This window comes from Ambystoma mexicanum, chromosome 5q, assembly GCF_040938575.1.
Source record: "Ambystoma mexicanum isolate Mex_15411 chromosome 5q, UKY_AmexF1_1, whole genome shotgun sequence".
In the NCBI taxonomy this organism is placed as follows: domain Eukaryota; kingdom Metazoa; phylum Chordata; class Amphibia; order Caudata; family Ambystomatidae; genus Ambystoma; species Ambystoma mexicanum.
This window is the reverse complement of record NC_090933.1, coordinates 718,901,682-718,922,527: the sequence shown is the minus strand read 5'-3', so window position 1 is coordinate 718,922,527 and position 20,846 is coordinate 718,901,682. Positions and strand designations below refer to the sequence as shown.

At 46.8% G+C, this 20,846-nt stretch overlaps 1 protein-coding gene across 1 annotated transcript in view; it reads left to right on the top strand.

The window, feature by feature from the left end:
* Positions 1-20,846, top strand: part of TRPA1 (transient receptor potential cation channel subfamily A member 1) — a 1,301,026-nt gene that overhangs the window by 258,791 nt on the left and 1,021,389 nt on the right. Inside the window, exons 5-6 of the mRNA XM_069621203.1 lie at positions 18,842-18,950; positions 19,041-19,186. Coding sequence (XP_069477304.1) covers positions 18,842-18,950; positions 19,041-19,186 — 255 coding nt within the window. The remainder of the gene's footprint in view (positions 1-18,841; positions 18,951-19,040; positions 19,187-20,846) is intronic.

Here is a 20,846-nt window from a genome sequence, read left to right as displayed (position 1 = left end):
GTGGGTGCGTGGCAAATGGAAGACCAATGTGTCACTATTCACACAACATGCAATGTTCCCTGGGTAAGCAGCCAGACGCAAATAGCAAGGTACGATTTCAGAACAAGTCGTGGTCCACCATAACCGAAATAAAGTAGGTAGTGCATGTGTCAAATTCTACATGGAAATGAAATGCACTGCACACATGCCTGTTCCTTGCTGTTTGTCCCTGTGAGCTGCTTCTTTCCATGTCTTGGAATGCTACATGGCAAATACAACTGCCTCAATGGACCATGGTCGACCGGAGGGTATGTGCCACTGCCCCTGCAGGTGCCCCAGACAACTTTCTCATCAACTAGCCCATTAGTCCACCAACGCATCTCAGCTGTATTGTGCGCTTCAACACCAATATTTGTCCAAGCTCACCGTCAGTGCTGCTACTAAGCATGCATGTGCAACTGGCCTGGTGGAAGGTTGGCTGTGGTGTGGCCCGCCCTTTGCTGCTCACCTTGCCTGGAGTCCCTTGAAACACGTCATATTTTTTTGGATGTATGAGCGCAATCCCTGTGCCTCCGCTTGCGCACACATGCGCATGTCGGCACCACCAAATGTGTCCAGCTTCCAGATGTCCAATGGGCCATGTCTGCTGGCAAAGGTGGTCTGGAGGCTCATCCCTCTGCAGAAAGGGCATGAAACACACAATTAATGCTTTAAAATCTCCTGTATGTGTCTCTTCAGGCATTTCATGACTGGACCATGTCAGAGACGTACATCAGAAATCACACCATCAGTGTGTCTTTCACAGGCAAAGTGTGGTACACACTATCTACAGCATGAATTGCAACAAGCACATGTACAGTAAAGATAAGAAACATACTACACAATGTATAGCAATTAATGTACACATGAATCATGAAACCTCCCATCTAGAAAAAGAAGAACAGTGGTCAATAACACCCCTATTATCCCCACTAGGGGTGTTAACACAAGTAGGACAGCAGCAGACATGACCCAGATATGACAGTCCAAAGCCCTTGTGTAATAGGCTGTTACACCGAACCATCCTTGCGAGCCCATGGATAAGGGAAGCAGGAGTGGCATATGTGAGTCAGGACCCCAAGCTGCAAACACATACACAAGACAAGCTTGAAGGGCCCAGCTGGAACAGACAGTGCATGCTTTCAAAAGCCACAGAGCACCACACCGTCACATGAAAGCACAATAGACAAGCAATTTTAAACTACATTAACAAATTACGCTAACTATGAAAAACCTACATTACCTAATTAAACTAACTATCAAATAGAAACTTAACTAACTAAACTAAAAGAAAAATCAAAAATGGCCACATACGATCCGGGGGGAGGCAGCCAGGAGGGGGGAGGTACAGGGTGCTGCTCAACACCCACATGCGATGATGTTGAGGAAAAAAAAACTCCATGTGCTGAACGCCTGCTCAGCCCGACCTATGTGGGAGATACACTATCGTCTGAGTCTGGCTCTTCCTGGAAAGGAGGATGTGACACAGGAGCCTGACAACGCCTAGCCGCAGGTTGCCCCTCATCGGCAGCAAGTCTGCAGGATGGGTGAGCCTTGTTATGTGTGGCGATGACACGTATGTCTGCATGCAGAACCTCCCGTGATACACGTGCTTTCTCTTGCAAGGTAACATGTGTAACACGGAGTTCCTCCTCCAAGACCTGGCTGGACAACTGATGCACCTCTCGGCAAGCATATAGCTCAGCCGAGATGGTACGCTCAAGCTGTGCAAACCTCTCCTCTGCCCGCTCCCTCTGGGACATCAGAAGGACACCCAGAGTGGATCTGAGGGAAGCATACTCCTGCCTCAGGGCCTCCATGTGTGCCTCTGCGTGAGCATCAATTGCTTCATGCAGAGACAATATTTCAGCCTGGCATGCCCTGTCTGAGGCCGCCATGCCCAGCCTGAGTGAGCAGGCTGTGGACCGTGCCGCCTGCTGCTGGAGAATCACCTGCCTAGCAGGGGGAGCACGGATTGGGCCACACGCTCCATGCTCACAGCGATGTTCTCCATTGCTGCCCCCTGGCGTTCAGAATTGACAATCAGGTCTTGCTCCCACTCAGTATACTGCGGTTGCGTGTGGCGACCGTGTTGCTGTGCTTGACCCCTGCGGCACCCAAGGACCAGGTGTCCTCATTGTGTTGGCACCGCCGCGGCTGCGCGACTACATACCCCCGTCGACGTGATGTCCCAGGCACATCAGTGACTGGTGTGGAGGGTGACCCTGTGTCCCGATCCATCACAGACGGAGATTCCAACACTGTCTGACCCCTCAGTGCATGTGTCGCGGACAGAGGAGTGCCCACATCAGAATCACTCACCCCTGACATATGGACATGATGCACATCCAACTCGACATGAACGTCAGAGTGTTCATCAGGGCTGGACTCATTGCCAGCCAGATACAAGATGAACTGTAGCACATGTGGGTTTTTGTGGCCTACCACCCCACGACCCCCACTTGTGCCGGGTTGCTGTAGTGATAACAACCCTGTGCCTGGCATGACAACACCATCCTCTGGCTCCATTGCGTCATCATCTGAAAAGTAGAGAGAAAAAAGGTCACTACACATATTAGAAGCACACAACACACACACACACAGACATCACACAGACACCAAACACCTCAAGCAGACATGTCACACACAAAAGGATAACCTGCCATGCATGCTGGGTCACCCCACCTTTTTGGAATCCCAGGGTGGTTAAAAATAGATACCACGCATTAAGGCACACACTGTTTTACAGTCAAACGCACGGCCCCGTGGCCATTTGCAAACCGTAGGATCCCGTAATCTACACGTTACCCGTGCAATTACGGACTAGCTGGCTATCCATAAACAAGGATGACAAGCCCAGCTAGATATTTCTCTAAATAGCCCGCATTTATGAATGCAGCTGCAACAGCACGCGACTAGCTAACTGTTGACAATATTCAAAGGTGACTAATGGCCTCTGTTAATTTCACAGTGTAACCACGCGGCCATTGACCAGACCATCTTAATTAAGATCAAGACCCATAAGGCGCACAACAGGCTTCTTTACAGAAGAACAGAACATTTCTTCCACGTACCTGAGACACTACCAATCACTGGCTCAGGTAGGACGCTATCGCAGCACAACATGTAGGTGTGTCGAATCCCTACACACAGACACCAATATCTGATTTTAGCTTTTACTTACTCCCATAGATGTCACACCAAAAGGGTCTGTAAGAGATACTTCCATGCTCCCTTGCCAAGTCCTGAAGACGGCACCAGCACAGCCAACTACCTCGCTCGTGCCAGAAACACCAGAAGTGTCGACTAGATAGATGTGTTATGTAGCTCAACCACATCATAAGTCACTTTGGATACTAACCCTCACAAGTTACTAGCACTACAAATTGTTAGTCATATGAAGATACAATATGATGACTTTTGTGTGTAATTCTCCTGGAAAAAGGAGCTGAATATTGGTGACATACATACAGCAGCCCGTATAGGCTGGTTTTTAAAAAAAATCACGAATTGAAAAATAAATTGTCACATATAAGAATGCATATTGGTGCACTCTGTTGTATGCAAAGACCAATGCCATAGTCTTTACTGCGATATTTCACTACCAGCAAGTGCCATACAGGTGGGGTAGCCTATGTCCTTATGTTATAAAATACTGTTATATACCCTCATGACACAGGCCTCCCTGACTAAAAAAGAGGGCCACACACACCCCCTGGGAGTACATATGCTGGGTCAACTTGACATTGCTTCTGTGATTAGGCATTTAGAATGGTGTCATATTGCTCGGAAGTGGATCGATGCAGTGCAGCAAATTTGTACGTTACTCACTATCTACATGTACAAGTACTCCATGATGTGTATCTGAAAATGTGAAGGCAGTGCAAGGTCAACTTCAGGCATCACGTGCAATGTGCATTCAATGGGTAGCATAGCTACAAGCGAACCACCCCTCCCCCCAAGTTCAAATGCAGGGAGGCCTTGCATGTTATCAAAAGGATGACCATAGACCTGTGTATTAACAGACAGTGTTGACTAGCATCAACTGCATCATGTGAGTCAAGTGACAACACAGCAAATGATGATGGGACAGTAAGCAGGACACATGATGCAACCTCTGGAGTACACCCAGTTGTGAAGAAGACACTACACCAGTTGGACAGAGTCATTGGCCATTAAACAGGCTGAGGCCTGTGACCCACACAGACTGTCACACCCTAAACATGTGTGCGACGCAGGACTGAGCCACAGTGGCCATGGGAAGGCTGATGAAATGCCATGCAATGTAGGTCACCCTGGACTCGTACTACAATGATCATCCAGTCAAAGTCTGGCATCTCTCCCACCCCGTCGACTGATTCAGGTGGTATGAACTCCGCAACAAGTGACTCATGCAGAGGCCACTGTGGCAGGGTCATTGACCGCGACTGTCCTGGTTGGCAGACTCACAACTGGGGTGTTGTTGGCTGCATCTGCCCCTGCACTTGCCAACACCTGGCTGTTCGGGGCAGCAGATGACATTACTGTCCCAGGGACACGTGTCTAGGTCATGGCAGCCCTGCGCGCACCTACGGCTTCCCTCCTGCCCTGTTGGAAATCTTCCAAGGACTCTTCAAGTGCCAACGCAGCCTGCGCTAGCAGACCTTGAGCCTGGGTGGTGGTGTCCACAGCTGCACCTGCAACTACCACTACCCTTGGGCCCGTGGCAGTCGATGAAACGGACTGCCGGGTCACACGCGCACCAGTGCCAGATGCAGAAGCTGCATCTCCCGGAAGTACAGGGGGTGGTGGCATGACTGCACTGACACATGGCACAACATCGTGCTCAAGTGGCACACCCCTGCCTCTTCCCCCTCTGTGGCCACCCTGGACAGCCTGGAGTCCCCCTACTCCCTGGTCACCCCGGTCACATCCCTGACCACGCCCGCCACGAGGAGGACGCCCGGCTGAGGTGCCCCTCACCTTTGGTGGCCTCCCAACCATGGCACAGATCGAGTAGTGCCGGCACAGATAGAGGAGTGCCAATGGGAGGTGTACACCACAATTGTCCTGGGCAATTGGGGTAAAGGGGGTGGGATGCAAGATGTTAACAGCCCCCTGCACCTGCAAGGATGTATGTGACCCTGGTGATGTAGTGACGGGTCACGCAATGCTCAAGCACCCCAAAACTGCAGTAAAACCGTGCACTCAACCCTGCAACCTATATGCATGGAATTAACCTCCCGCAGTACGCGGTGGTACCCAGTAACACGAAAAACGCGTACGTGTGGGACACGCAGGCTGCTATGACCTTGAAAACGGGTGCGATACACAGGGGCACCCGCAGTGGGAAAAATAGCGTGCGCGACTCACCGTCAGACTAGCGTGATGATGAAAAACACGCATAGCCAATACCCCTGCCAAAAGAAGAGATACGTCCTTGATCCACTGTGAAGTTGTGATGGCGCTCGAAACAACACGAAGTAGCAATACACGTCGATCTCCACAAAAGGCACATATAGCGAACTTCTGGCCCCGCTCACCTTTAACCCGTGCTGAGGGAAACGCCCGTGCGCGTCGCGTCATTTACGCATGTAGGCCCTTTCCTCGGATTACACGCATTCACACGGACGTGCTGTTTTTTCACACGCTGAACCACTATGCCCACGTCATGAGGGAAATGCCCGTGCGCGTAACATCACAGACGCGCTTACGCGCTAAGGGCCTTTCCTCGAATTACACGCTGACGTGCAATTTGTTCACGTGCCAAATCAATCTGTATCAAGCTGGCCATGCAACAACACACAGAAGACCACACTCTTGCCCAGAAGGCCATATTCCTGCCCCCCAGAGCCCCGAGCACGCTCCCACCTGCCATCTGCTGCTGCCTGCCTATCTGCGGCCCACGTGCCCTGCCATTTGCTGTCTGCACATCAGCCAGGGGTGCTGTTGCTATGACCACCCCTGCTGGAACAGAAGACTCCCGACTGGGATACCATCGCTCCAGGACCCAGTTGCCCACCCACGCCTGCCTCGGGGGTTGCCATGCTGGGCCAAACACCATCTGAGACCACTGGCGACTCCCAGCCAGAGAGGCAGAGGGCCACTAGCTTCAGTGAGAAGGAAGTTGGCGTCCTGGTGGAGCATGTCCTGAGGCATTATGATGCCCTCTTCACACCATCGCGAGCCGACAATGAAGGACGGAGGAGGATCTGGATGGACATCGTGGGTGCCATCAACGCGGAGGGGGTGGCACCCCGAGACCTGAGACATGTCCAGAAGCACTGGGAGGACTACAAGTCCAGGACCCTCAGGAAGGCCCGGCGCCTCTTAGAGGCAGAGGATGCAGCGGGGCGCCAGGGCCAGCTTACCAACCAGCAGATGAGGGTCCTGGAGCGCATTCGCCCAGTGCTTTACCACCAGATCCTCAGGATGCAGGCCCGTCTGCAGTCGAGCGGTAAGTGGCCATGCATTGCTGTGTGAAACAGGGCATGTCGCAGTGTGCTGGTAGTCAGCTGCTTGCCTGTATGTGTAACATAGGCCATATATGGATGTGTGTGAGCCGGGACATCATGGTAGTGCATGTGAGACCAGTAATGCGTGAACCACATGGATGGTGCATGTGTTCCAATGAGACATGGGGAGCTGCATGCGGAATGCACACATGAATGCATGCCAGTCCCTGTTCTTGGACATGGGTGGTGGGTGAGAGATGGGTGCTGCTCTCATGTACATGTATGGTGTACATGTCTGTGTGTCGAAGCGTGTGTGTGACTTTGAAACGACATGGATGCATAACACATGTCCGTGACAATGTGTAGATTCACTCATGCAGTCTGGTCTCTGCTGTATCCACTGTGTCTGTGGTGTACGAGACATGATGCATGACCCTCCGGCAATGTGTGTGCATGGGGTCAGTGTGAGCCATGATGCATGTGAGTTTTCAGGCAACATTTTGGATAAAAGAGGCCCTTGTACATGGATGCTGATGTTGATTGCAGGCGCCATGCCTGTTTCTGCATGTGTGTTGCATGCATTCACCCATGTGTTGTGGAGAGACAGGATGGAAGTGACATTTGACAGTGCCACTCATGTGTTATTGCTTCCTGTCTAGGGGAATATTGTACTCTACCCTGATGCTTGTGTTCTATGTCTCCCTCTACGCAGCGTTGAGTGAAGAAGAGGGCGGAGACGGCACTGTGAAGCCAAGCAGCGGGGATGCCTCCACCGGGCGGCGACGCAAGGTCCAGCCACCCTCCCAGGAATTGCCATCATCCGGGAGCGAGGGGACTGGTGCCGCGTCTGCCACTATGGCTGTAGCGGAAGGGCCGGGTGAGCCCCCACAGGGGCTTGCAATGGCGGAAGACGGTGCAGAGACATCCAGGTTGTGGTCTCCACAGAGGAGGAGGGCCCCGCTACTGAGCCACACATGGGGCCTGGTGGGGGTAGTACCAATGGTGCAAGAGGTGCAGTACAGTGCCAGGGCCAGGAGGCAGCACAGGTTACCACGGAGGGGCCTGTGCATGTCACTGTCCTTGACCCTGTGACTGCACCAGCATGCACCAGCAGGGATGCCCCATCCCAGGCCCGTCCGCAGGTAGGGGGGAGGCCCATGTCATCTGCCTCTCCACTACCTGCTGACGAGGGGTCCCAAGACTGTATAGGCTCAGTCCTGATTGGTGTCACGTTGCACACGCGGCGCTATGTGGCACTGTTGGGAGGGTCCCTGGTCGGTGGGTTCCTACATGTATCGTGCACTCTGGCGGACCTCTCCTCCTCTGTGGAGACTATGCGCCAGTCGTTATCCCTGCCGTCTTCCGGCCCAGATTCCACCAGGGCCCCCTGTGGACCTGGTCTGACCAACACAGCCAGCTTGGTGGAGAACCCATCCCTGCCACAGTCGGGAGTCGGCCATCCAGCAGGGGTGGACACCACAACAACTGGAGACCAGCAGATGGAAGATGTGCAGGCATCATTGGACAGGGCACATGGACAGCAGCAGCAGGCTCTAGGTGGGAGCAATGATGGCTCTGGGCCATCAACATCAGAGGGGCAGGCATCGGCCAGAGGGCAGGAGGACCCTGGAATAGGTGTGTCTTCCATGTGGCTGCGGTTGGGCCGGCGTATAGATGAGGAGCGGCGGTGGGCAGAAGAGGCACGGCCCACAATGGTCAGGGTGGAGAACTCCATGCGGAGGGCACTGAGGCGGGCCGAGTGCCTCGAGGCTATTCGCAGGGAGTTGGAGTCCAATATGGCATCGTCCCTGCGAACCCTCGGGGCCATGGAAGAAGACCGCCTCCAGGACATTCACCAGGAGTTCGATGATGCTCTGGCCCGGGACATTGGAAAGTGAGCAGTCGGACTAGCCTGGCGCCATTGTAAATAGTTTTTAGTGTAGGGTTTCCTTTTCGTTTTCATTTGTTTGGGGGTGATTGGAATATGCCCCACACTTTTGTAAATAGTTCTTTTCTTAGGTAGTTCTTTAGATAGGTTTCATTTCTTTCGTTGGGCTCATGGACCCTTTCAAAATTAATTGTACATAGTTGGACTTTGGATTTATGTGTGCATTTTCTTTGTTTCACCATGGGGCAATGGATTTTCATTTTTACGTTTCCTTTGGATTTGTTTTGGTGGACAATGATTTTGGACCATTTTTCTTCTGGGTTTATTTGGATTGCATCTACATTTCATTTTTCATATTTTTGGACATGCATTTAATTTCATTTTTGTATTATTTTTTTGTTTTTCATTTCATTACATTGATTTTGTTAATAATACATTTCGATATTTTAATTCCATGTGTGGGATTCGCTCACTGGGTTCATGCATGTCAAATTGTGGTTTTGCACAATGTATGGTAAAATGTGTGTGTGTGTGTGACCGACATGTGTTGATGTACATGGTTGACTTTTGATTTGTGTCGGTGTGTGGTGGATTGGTGAAATCATTGCATGTCAAGACTGGGGTGGCGTGCTGTGGAATTGTGGTGCACATGAGGGCCATGATTGTGCAGCTTCCTTTCATTTTGCAGGGGGACATGAGTCGGGCCTGCTGGCAGGTGCCCCTCAATGCTGGGTGGATGGGGGTGCTGGGGGACATGAGTCGGGGCCTTCTGGCAGGTGCCCCTCAATGCTGGGTGGATGGGGGTGCTGGGGGACATGAGTCGGGGCCTGCTGGCAGGTGCCCCACAATGCTGGGTGGATGGGGTGCTGGGGGACATGAGTCTGGGCCTGCTGGCAGGTTCTCCTCAATGCTGGGTGGATGGGGGTGCTGGGGGACATGAGTCAGGGCCTGCTGGCAGGTGCCCCTCAATGCTGGGTGGATGGGGTTCTGGGGGACATGAGTCGGGGCCTGCTGGCAGGTGCCCCTCAATGCTGGGTGGATGGGGGTGCTGGGCGACATGAGCCGGGCCTGCTGGCAGGTGCCCCTCAATGCTGGGTGGATGGGGTTCTGGGGGACATGAGTCGGGGCCTGCTGGCAGGTGCCCCTCAATGCTGGGTGGATGGGGGTGCTGGGCGACATGAGTCAGGCCTGCTGGCAGGCGCCCCTCAATGCTGGGTGGATGGGGTGCTGGGGGACATGTGTCGGGGCCTGCTGGCAGGTGCCCCTCAATGCTGGGTGGATGGGGGTGCTGGGGGACATGAGTCGGGGCCTGCTGGCAGGTGCCCCTCAATGCTGGGTGGATGGGGGTGCTGGGGGACATGAGTCGGGGCCTGCTGGCAGGTGCCCCTCAATGCTGGGTGGATGGGGGTGCTGGGGGACATGAGTCGGGGCCTGCTGGCAGGTGCCCCTCAATGCTGGGTGGATGGGGGTGCTGGGGGACATAAGTCAGTGCTCACTTGTGCATGGTGACATGTGGGATGGCTGGGGGGCTTCAGCAGGGTGGATGGGCTGCCTGTGGGGCATGGCCATGGGTGCAGTGTGTACCCCTGTGTTGGCGTCTGACTGCAGGCCCTGGGGAAGGGGGAGAGGGCACACCTGGGAGGACACACACTGCCAATTTGTTGGGGCACCCCCGAAATACACGTACCCAACTCACACAGGGCCAATCGCGTGTTAAACTTCCCACGCACCCCCAAAATACACGCACCCCCCTCGCACAGGGCCAATCGCGTGTGAAACTTCCCGTGCACCCCGAAATACAAGTACCCCGCTCGCACAGGGCCAATCGCGTGTGAAACTTCCTGCGCACCCCCGAAATACACGTACCCCGCTCGCAGAGTGCCAATCGCATGTGAAACTTCCCGTGCACCCCTGAAATACGCGTACCCCGTTCGCAGAGGGCCAATCGCGTGTGAAACTTCCCGCGCACCCCCGAAATACACGTACCCCGCTCGCAGAGGGCCAATCGCGTGTGAAACTTCCCGTGCACCCCTGAAATACGCGTACCCCGTTCGCAGAGGGCCAATCACGTGTGAAACTTCCCGCGCACCCCCGAAATACACGTACCCCGCTCGCAGAGGGCCAATCGCGTGTGAAACTTCCTGCGCACCCCCGAAATACACGTACCCCGCTCGCAGAGGGCCAATCGTGTGGGAAACTTACCGCGCACCCCCGAAATACATGTACCCCGCTCGTAGAGGGCCAATTGCGTGTGAAACTTCACGTGCACTCCCGAAAAACACGTACCCCACTTGCAGAGGGCCAATTGCGTGTGAAACTTCCCACGCACCCCGAAATACACGTACCCCGCTCGCACAGGGCCAATCGTGTGTAAAACCTCCCATGTAGGGTGGTACGTGTATTCAGAGGGGTCCGCGGGGATTTTTACCGACTTTTTCATGGTTGGGGGGCTGTAAGCTGGTCCACTGGCCTGTGCGCCATGTACAGGATTTGTGCGCGGGGTCGCTGCGCCACTCTGCGCCACGGCTGGTTTTGGATGTTAAAATCCATGAATACGCTGTGCGCGGAAAAGGATTTTGGCACACGTGGCTCGCTCACATGTCTGCAAGAATACGTTTACCAAAATTGCTTAACTATAAACGCAGAAAAAAAATCTGAAATCTTAATACTAAGAAACTTGCATGTCAGAATGAACAAAAACCAGATCTTCAAATGGACCACGGGGAATGAGCCCGTTCGTATAGTCAGCACAACCAAATATCTAGGATTTTGCGTCAGCAGCAGCATGGATGACGCCCTCCCAATCATGGAGCTGAAACAGAAAACAAAGAATTTAAGAGCTCAATGGCAATTTCTCTATAAGAAATATGGAAAATTCTCAATTATGCCTGTCATTAAGTTTTACAAACAAAAAGTTATCCCTATTTTGACTTACGGTGCAGAGACTATTTTATCAACAGCGTGAAAAACATGTGACCTGCTGGAGGATCCTTTAGGAAAAAGATCTTGTCCCTCCCTAATTGTTTACCCATAGCCCTGATACGATACGAATTGGGCCTATTGTATTTTCTTCTCATGAGAAGTACGGTACTCACTATCATTATTTCAGAAAACGATCATGAATGACAGTCCAACACAGTTTAGTGTCTTAAAAGTAAATAAGGGAAATGTAACAGACGGGACCTTATAATTGTGGACAGCTGGATAATTAACTTCTAATTAACATCGATGCAACTGAGTGGACTATCGTGAATAACCTAGAAGGGGGTAAAAAAAAAACGATGGTGTCAGAAAAAGAAGCAAAAAGGCACCACAGTAATCTTAATTTACAAAAACCTATTAGGTTTTTGAATAGTGTGCCGAAGTATCTTACAAAATTGCCAAGTGTACGAAGACAAATCTCTAATCCACCTGATGTGATTCTGTGACAAACTAAAAACGCAAAGAACGAAACATATGGGGAAACTAATCATGGCAAATCATCACTTGACTGCAGAGGATTGGTGGGAATGCTGCCACGGAGGCCATGATTTTAAACACATTTTTCCAGTAACAAACTTTCTGACAGAAATATTGCAAATTCAACGAGTCTTATGAAATCATCATGTGTTGGACTGTTTATACGTAGAAACAAATTAATTTAAAACAAATTGCTAAAGCACTAATCTAGTGATATCACGCTCATTTCAAGTAAAAGTTTGTAATAAACAATACTTTTAAGTAAAAAAAGGTTTTAAAAAATGCTGTTTGTAAGCAGAATCAGTATGTAAGTGCATCAGGCTTGAGGTTGGGAGGGAGAAAGAGGACACAACGTTGGGGATTTAGGGGAGGTCTTGGGAGCAATTTACGGTTAGAACAAATTCAGTTTATTGGGGGGAATGGGTCTTAACTTATTGGTGCAACATATACAGTAGCCCATGTACAGTGGCCATGGCTGAAGGCCGTGGGCACTGGACAAGTCTGAACGCCTTTGATAGTGGGCCTTGAAGAAACTATAGTGTAAGAAAACAGTAAATTCAGTGAAAAGAACCATAGGACAGAGAGAGTTAAGGACATGGCTATTGGGCTCCAGAGAAACCTATTAGTGCAACATGCACAGTAGCAACTGCCAAAAGCCATGGGGCTAGTCATCCATGAAGGAACTATAGTATAATAAAACCCTAAAGAATCGGGGAACAAACTTCTGAGAGAGTATGGTGATCAGATTTAATTAAACAAAACCCATGAAATTCAGCAGATGGGGGAAGTGATAACCATCTTAATTCGGTTTCCCTCTGTTGCAAAGCCCATTAGCACATTTATGATATAACAGAAGGGATTTACAATGAAATAAAACATTCCATCATGGGGTATATCTATGGCAGTGTATATTATAGTGCAGCAGTCGTCACACTATATTTGTTCCATAGGAACCCTGAAAAATGAATTGGTATTAACTTTTGACTCGTACGACGGATTTGGCTGAAATTTTGCAAACAAAATTGCAATCAGGCCCCATAAGCCCACCGCCCCCCACCCTCATGTTCACCCCGCCCCCGCGCCCCGACTGGAAATTTGGGAAAAGATCTGTTAACAAAAGTTATTAAAATAAACAAAATGCATTTTCAGGATAGTCGGAATTCATTTTCTCATAGACTAAAATGTCAAATTGTTGCTGGAGCGCACAGCGAAAACCACTGGACAGAATTGTATTAGGTATGAACAAACTTGGTCATAAAGCATTGACTAGATTTCTGGGAGGGGGGGTTTAGGGTTATTGTATCCAGTAGTTTTTTAAATATATGACAGAGAAGGGGGCACCCCCCCCCCCCAAATTTATAGTGATATCTCCAATGGTGCTTTGCAGCAGAGATGCTTTTCAGAAATGAAAAAGAGCCATTTATTGTTTGCTCGATGTGAGAGATATTCTCGAACAGTCAGGGTAATATTCAGGGTTATCCAAAAATGTACATTTGAAATAATGGCATTTGGAGGAGTAAAAAGTATGAAATGGCATAAGGCTAGAGGTGGGCAGAGGGGAAGAGAACACAATGTAAAATTGGGGAGTTGAGGGGGAGCAGAGTGGGCTGGGGACCAAGTTCAAGGTTTAAACGTTGTCCCATATTCAAGGCTATTTTTTCATATTCAAGGTTATTTTTGCGTATTCAGGGTTTTTATAAGTTCGCCACACGTATAATGACTTGAAATATTTGTGCAATAATCAGGGTTATTTGTAGTCCATTGTTACTATAACCACAGTAAAAAAAATGAGTAAAACAAAAAAAGTGAAATTTTACAGCTGTAGTGAGGTGTGGGGTAACCTATTGCAGCAACATGTCATGGGGAGCAATATGGACCTGGCCAGTGAGCCTGAAGCCCATGCTCACGCCGTGGTCACCTAGAGGGTCCAAAAGAAACATATTGGTTGAACATGTACAGTGGTCAGGCCGAAGGCCGTGACCACTGGTGTGGCCCAGTAGGTTTTAAAATATACTGTGGGAGTGGCCAAAGGCCCTGGGTAGTAGGCCTGAAAGACATGTATAGTGGCCACAGAACAGGCTGTGGGCACCTAGGGCTCCAAAAGAAACATATTGGGGGAACATGTACAGAGGCCACGCCTGAAGGCCATGGCTAGTGGCCCAGTATAGTGTTTTAAAATATACAGTGGGCATGGCCGAAGGCCGTGCTCCTTGGTTAATAAACCTGAAAGACATGTATAGTGGCCACGGTTGAAGGTCATGGTCAGCTAGTGGGTCCAAAAGAAACATATTGAGGGAACATGTAGAGTGGACACAGCCAAAGGCTGTGTCCACTGCCCATAGACGAAGGCCATGGCTAGTGACCCGTAAAAACACTATGGTATAACAAAACCCTTGAAAATCACTGAAAAACCCTTAGTTAAGTTATGCAGATTTAACCCAACAAAACCCTTGAAATCCAGTGGATGTGGGAAGTCCTGACCAGCTTAACACTGCATAAGCCCATGAGCATATACATATTATAAGAGAAGGGATTCACAATCACATACAAAATGGCATTATGGGGACATGGCATTAGGGGGGACAGCATTGAGAGTGTTCCGAGTTAAGCTGATCATGACTTCCCACATCTGCTGAATTGCAAGGGTTTTGTTGGGTTAAATCTGTGCAACTTAAATGCACCTTTACTACGTTTTTTCCAGTGAATATATAATAAAAACCAAAATAATAGACAAGGGCTCTTTGTTGTTCGATGAAGATGATGATATTTTGAGAAAAAATGAAGAGATATGTGAAGAATTCAGAAAATATGACGCTTCTCTATATAGAGATGATGGACTTGTGTCTGAAGAGGAGGTTAATAACTATCTTTACTTGATAGATATGCTGAGTTTAGGAGAACAAGATAGGTTGGATCTCGATGCAGAGATTACAGTCCAGGAAGCTGAACATTCTATTGGAGATTCAGCAAGTGGCAAGTGCCCTGGGCCTGATGGGTTCCCAATAGAATTTTACAAAACCTTTTGTCAAGTCTTTGCTGCTTTTCTTGAACAACAATGTATGAAGATTATACATACTGAGGCGGTTGCTGAATCTATGCACACAGCGTTAATCACGGTTATTCCTATACCTGGTAAAAATGTATCGCTGTGTGAGAACTATCGACCTATCTCACTTTTAAATGTTGATGTAAAACATTTAGCAAAGGTATTTGCCAGAAGCCTGAATGGTTTAATTCCTAAAATAGTTAATAAAAACCAGACAGGGTTTATATATGGTAGGAATAGTTATGATAATTTGTGTGAGTTGCTTGACGTTATCTACCTTAAGAGACGCTCTATTGACGCTTATGCAGCAATCACTATAGATGCCGAGAAGTCTTATGATAGAGTGTGCTGTGTCTTCCTCCTCAAAGTCTTGCATAAAGTTAACTCTGAGCCACGTTTCCTCAAACTCTTTGGAGCTCTTTATGGTGGCTCAAGAGCAGCCGTAACTGTTAATGGATATATTCCAGACTTTTTCCTAATCCATAAAGGGACTCGTCAGGGCTGCCCTCTGTCCCCGTTGTTATTTGCCTTGTTTATTGAGACTCTAACAGTTATGCTGAGGAATAATCCAGACAATATGGGCATCCCATTCAGGGACTATATTACGAAGGTCCTTTATATGCAGATGATCTTTTGATGTTGATCTTCAATCTGGAGTTCTCTTACCAGGAGCTCCTACTATCACTACAGAGATTTGGAAATGTCTCAAACTAGAAGGTGAATGTCTCAAATAACTTAGTTTTTCCGATCTCTCTTTTTCGTGCCATAGGGGACTATTTAATAAAGATTGGTCAGAATGGGCTGACACATGTTTTAAATATTTTGGTGTCTATGTTGACAGAGATGTTGAATCGCTTTTGGTCAATAACATTCAGCTGAAACTTATTGAGATAGGCAGACTCTGCAGTAAATGGGAGGAATTAAAATTGTCTCTTTGGGGCAAGTTTAGTATGGTAAAAATGAACCTACTTCCTAAATTGTTATATATTTTTAATATGCTTCCGCTACCACTCCCGGACAAACTACTTTTTAATATTATTAAAATCGTTTCATCGATTTCTGTGGGGGGAGAATGGTCATGCACGTATTCGGAAAGATGTTCTTCAAAGACCGGTGCATTTAGGTGGCTTTGGCTACCCTGAAATAAGGAGATATCATTCTGCATTTACATTATGCACTCTGCATCGCTGGATTATGCCTGACCAAATAGACTGTGCAGGTTGGATTAACATTGAGAGAGAAGCTGTCTCAACTATGCCAATTGATGTTGTCCAATTTGCAGAACAAAGTCTGCCGGCCAAATTGACTCCCACATTTATAAAATATGTGGTAAAAGAATGGAAGAAATGTAATGTGACTCGAGGTGAAAAATATTTCCTCCCTGCAGACTCTAGCTTGTGGAAAAATCTGGCTGTGCAACAGGATATTTGTGCTTTGCCATGGATTTCTTGGCCAAAAGCTGGCATTTGGAGGATTGGGCAGGTTCATGATGGTCAGAACATGCTTGATCTTGAATTCTTATATTTTAAATATAATCTAAAGGCAGGAGAGATTTGTTGTTATAATGTACTGAAGGATATCTTTACTAATAGTCTATCACCATTAAATGCTACAGTGCATGCCTCACCTGTGATCCTTCACTTATCTAAAACTATGCCTCTATCAGCTTCCATATTAAATAAACTTATTACGCCTCAAGAATTTACACTGGCAATACATTGTGGTAGAAATAATTGGAATGTAGACTTGGGCTGTTTGTTGTCGGACATTGAGTGGAATCGCATTTGTGCATGAACCGTTAAATATAACATTGATTTGTAGTTATGATATATGTAGCAGCAAATTAACTACTACTTGCACTGGTCCCCGTGGAAGATGATGTTGTGTAAATTATGCTGTGAAGATGTTTGCTGGAATTGCAGAAGTTATTCCGGCACCACCGTCCATATGTTATGGTTATGTAGAAAAATTCAATTGTTTTGGAATGGCATTTTCCAGAGAATTGATTTGGTCTTAGGTATATCCCTTCCAAGAGACCCGCTTGTTGGCGTATTGGGCCTATTTCCCCCTGATACTGGGTTATTCAGTGGAAAACCTTTTTGGGCATACAGGGCATTATTGGTTGCCAAAAGATGCACCCTGAAATTCTGGAAAATGGATACTGCCCCTTGTGTTGATTATTGGCTGCTGAGTTTGTCACATCTCTCTAAAAGGGAGACAGTAACGTTTCATGGTAACAATCAACATCATAGGTATGAGAGCATCTGGGGTGTGTTTAATGAACTTTATGCTTAACTGTTTACAATTGTGCCTTAAGGTTTGCTTGGTATAACTCCTCATTGACATCTGTGTGCAGTGGATGGTTTTAGTATTCCTGTTTTCCTTTTTCTCTATATCTCTTTTCCACCTCTGCCCTTCTCTCCCCCACCCCCTTTATTTATTCATTTTCACTCCATTTACGTTACGCCTATGATAGCTGAGTTAAGTTTGCATCTATTCTACAATATGTACATATACATGATTGTCGTATATTATTTGTTCATGAACCTTTCAAAATAATAATTTGAAAAAATAAATATATAATACAACCATGATTAGTCATCATTCTTTTATTTTGGAGACATTGTATTTTTACTGTTTGGGTTCCTACTGTTATCACATTCACATCCCTCTTAAGAGTATATCCTGCTTTGGCCATGTTACAACCAAATAAGGAGGTAGATCTGTTACCTCCCTGTGTCTCCTTTATGATTAGGAACACTGTTGGTGTGTAATAGTGTGACTCTGCATAGGATGTTTAGCCACAATTCAAGCCTGTACTGCAGCGCAGTAGTCATTTCATCACACCAGTCATGATCCCAATCATAAAGGTGAAACAGGCAGTGGCTGACAGTTATGCCTCCTCTGCCATTTAGGGTAGCACAGTCCAAGGCAGCCTATTCTCTTCAGGAGGGGCATGAACTGGAAAAAAGCAACTCAAACAACAAAAGTATTGTGGTACCAAAATAAAAGAATATCCAATTAAGGCGCTATAAACAAAGAGTACTTCAATAAAATGAACACAAATGCACACAGCTAATAAGGTGCGACAGGTGGACTATGCCCCTCCAAGTACTTTTAGTTATTGTCTTTCGGTGCTCAACAGCCCTGAGCCAGGCTTTTCCGCTTTGAACTCAGAGTCTGGGTGATTCCACCACCGGCTTGTGGTCGAGTCGGGATGTGGCGGCGACAGGTTCCAATGATGCAGTGCCGTTCTAGCCATGCTTCTCTCGCTTACATGCTATTCTTCATGAAAGACTTGGGGTCAATAGCTGTAAACATCTCACAGTTGCCATATTTCACCTCCATTATTAATGCACATGTAAGACTTTGCAAGGAGAATCCCCTCACAATGTCCATTCTGCATCATGGCGGTCACTGTCAAGCCATTAGGTAGGGAAAAGCAAGACTGGGGGCGTTGACATCAGTCTGCTACATTCTTTACTTCACTGATAATGGTGCTTTTCTAATTTTACAAGGAACTCTGAATTGGCCCCTGACTCTCTTCAAAGGTTGAGAAGGTTGGTAAATGCTTAAGGCAGTGAGCATCTTGTTATTCAGGGGTTGTTTGAACCAAGTTGCCCAGGCTTACTCAACGAATGATGGTTGTGCAGCCCCACGCTCCTTCATCTGCTTACAGTGGCTGATTTATTGTCTGTGGTAGTATGATGGGACAGACACAAAATACAAGACCCCTGATCGGCGGATTTGAGAGTATGAAACATTGTTCATCCAATATGGCAGAATTATTGTTTTTCTATCAAATAAAATCCCATTCAAAATGATGACTGTCGAGAGCTCATTTGTTGATAGGGGTTGCATGTCTGATCGGCCCGAAAGGAAGAAACTGTCTATAAAATGAAGGAGACACAGAAGCCATGACAGTGTCCAGCAAATATAATGCAATTTACTGGGTATAATTCCCATTTCGATAACATGCACTTTTTTCTTTTTCAGTTTGCAAACAATGCAAAGACTTGCAAAAAGAACAAATTGGGATGTTACCCTATCCACATGGCAGTGTTCGCATGTTCTGAAAAATGCCTTGAATTGGTTTTAAAACAAGGTAAGTTGACTTGAGGATTATAAGTGCAAGTTGCTACTGTCATCCAGTCCTTACATGTCATATGTTTTAATGAGGCACTTTATTCTTTAGGCGAAAAGAACGGTTATTCTACCTATGATCACATCAACTTTATTGACAATTTGAAGAATAGTCCACTTCATATAGCAGTCCGGACAGGATGCGTGAATATTGTAAAAAAATGCATTTCTCTTGGAGCTAGGATTGACCAACAAGAGGTAATTGCTATTTTTCTGCAAAGTTAAAGGAATAATGGAATAATGGATTATGAGTCATGTATGTGATATGTGATACAAAGAATAACATACACAAACATGTAATTGCCGTCTAATGTACGGTAACCGAATATGTGTTTCGATGATACTAAATGTCTGGAAATTTTGCAAAATACGGCCAAAATACGGCCTGTCGTTTAAGATGTAAACAGGTGTTCGTAATATCGCCTTTTAGTAGTGTGTTTAGACAAAATCTTAAGAATGTCTCTATGTAGCAAGCATTTGGAAATGTGCGTAGGTAAATTGGTAAATTACTCCACGTGTTTACCTCCGGATTAAGGTGGCCAAATAGTCTGTATTTAGTAACATACTACAAAGTGTCTATCCAGTCTGTCTCACAAAGCCTTTTCTTGTCATAATAAGGATTAGAGATATAATTATTAAAATAAGTTCCCAGATGAATTAAGGGGCAAATAAATGTATCAGATAATTGTTTTAACAAACTGCATGATCCCGACTTCATAGAAAGCCTTTCATTATCAGATTGATTATAGAATTACGTTAGTTTGTGGAGGTGTGATAAAATGTTCATTTGTACCCATGCTTTTAAGGAAATCAATCCAAGTTGGTATGTTATAAGTGGAGGTGGGACACAGTTAGGAAGTATTATAATATTATTATAATTGGTTACTTGTAATGCAAGACTATAGTAGCAAGACCCTGCTCCATAAAATTCCCTCCAATATACATAGGTTATCCGGTCATCCAAATGCCAAAGTTCAAGTGCAAAGGTAATGCATGAGATAACCTTGCTGTTGTAAAATGTAAAAAGCGGTACTAAGGAAAATTGACAAAACCTACTCTTTAATCGATTAGTTTGTGCTGAGAATAAGATTATTTTCTTCTTGAAAAGAGAGAAGAGTAGAGATAAATTAGGTCTATTAAAACCCTAAATAGCTTAGTTGCATTATAGCCTCGATTTTAGTCTTAGATATATTTATTTAACTCTAGTAATGTTTCCGTAAAGTAGGCATGTAGAGAGTTGATCACAGCTGTAAACCAACCCCGGTGTAATCAATGTTATTGGCAAAAGTGAGCCATTGAACATACAGCGTTCCGCTCCTGGGAGGAAAGCCACTGGTTTGCTGAAAATGCAGCACTTTGATCAGAAATGTACAGATTGAAAAGACCAGGGGCTAAGACACACCCCTGTCTCAACCCTCTGTAAGTAAATATTATTTTGTACGGGTCCCCTTGTTGGTTTAGTCTTATTCTAACATATGTTTTTAAGTGAATATTGAATATGTATGAAGATGTACCAAAGCCCCTGCAGAAGGCCGCATGTTACTAGTTTAATGGTTAATATAGTTGAAAGCAGAAGACAAATGTATGCTTGCAGCAAATATTTCTGCAGCGTATTTGGGCCAGGCTTGCGCTTGAGGAGTAGTTTCTATATAACCATTCAATTGAGTTACTGCTCGTCCCCTAAACCCCATTTGAAACCTTTCTAGTCTACCTGACTCTATGGCCCATTTCTCGAGTTCTTTTAATATGATAGATGGAAACATTCTGCTACTTGCATCTAACAGGGCAATAGGTCGATAATTTGATGGAAACGATTTATGGTCTTTTTAAAGATTGGAATTATGTGGGCCATGTACCC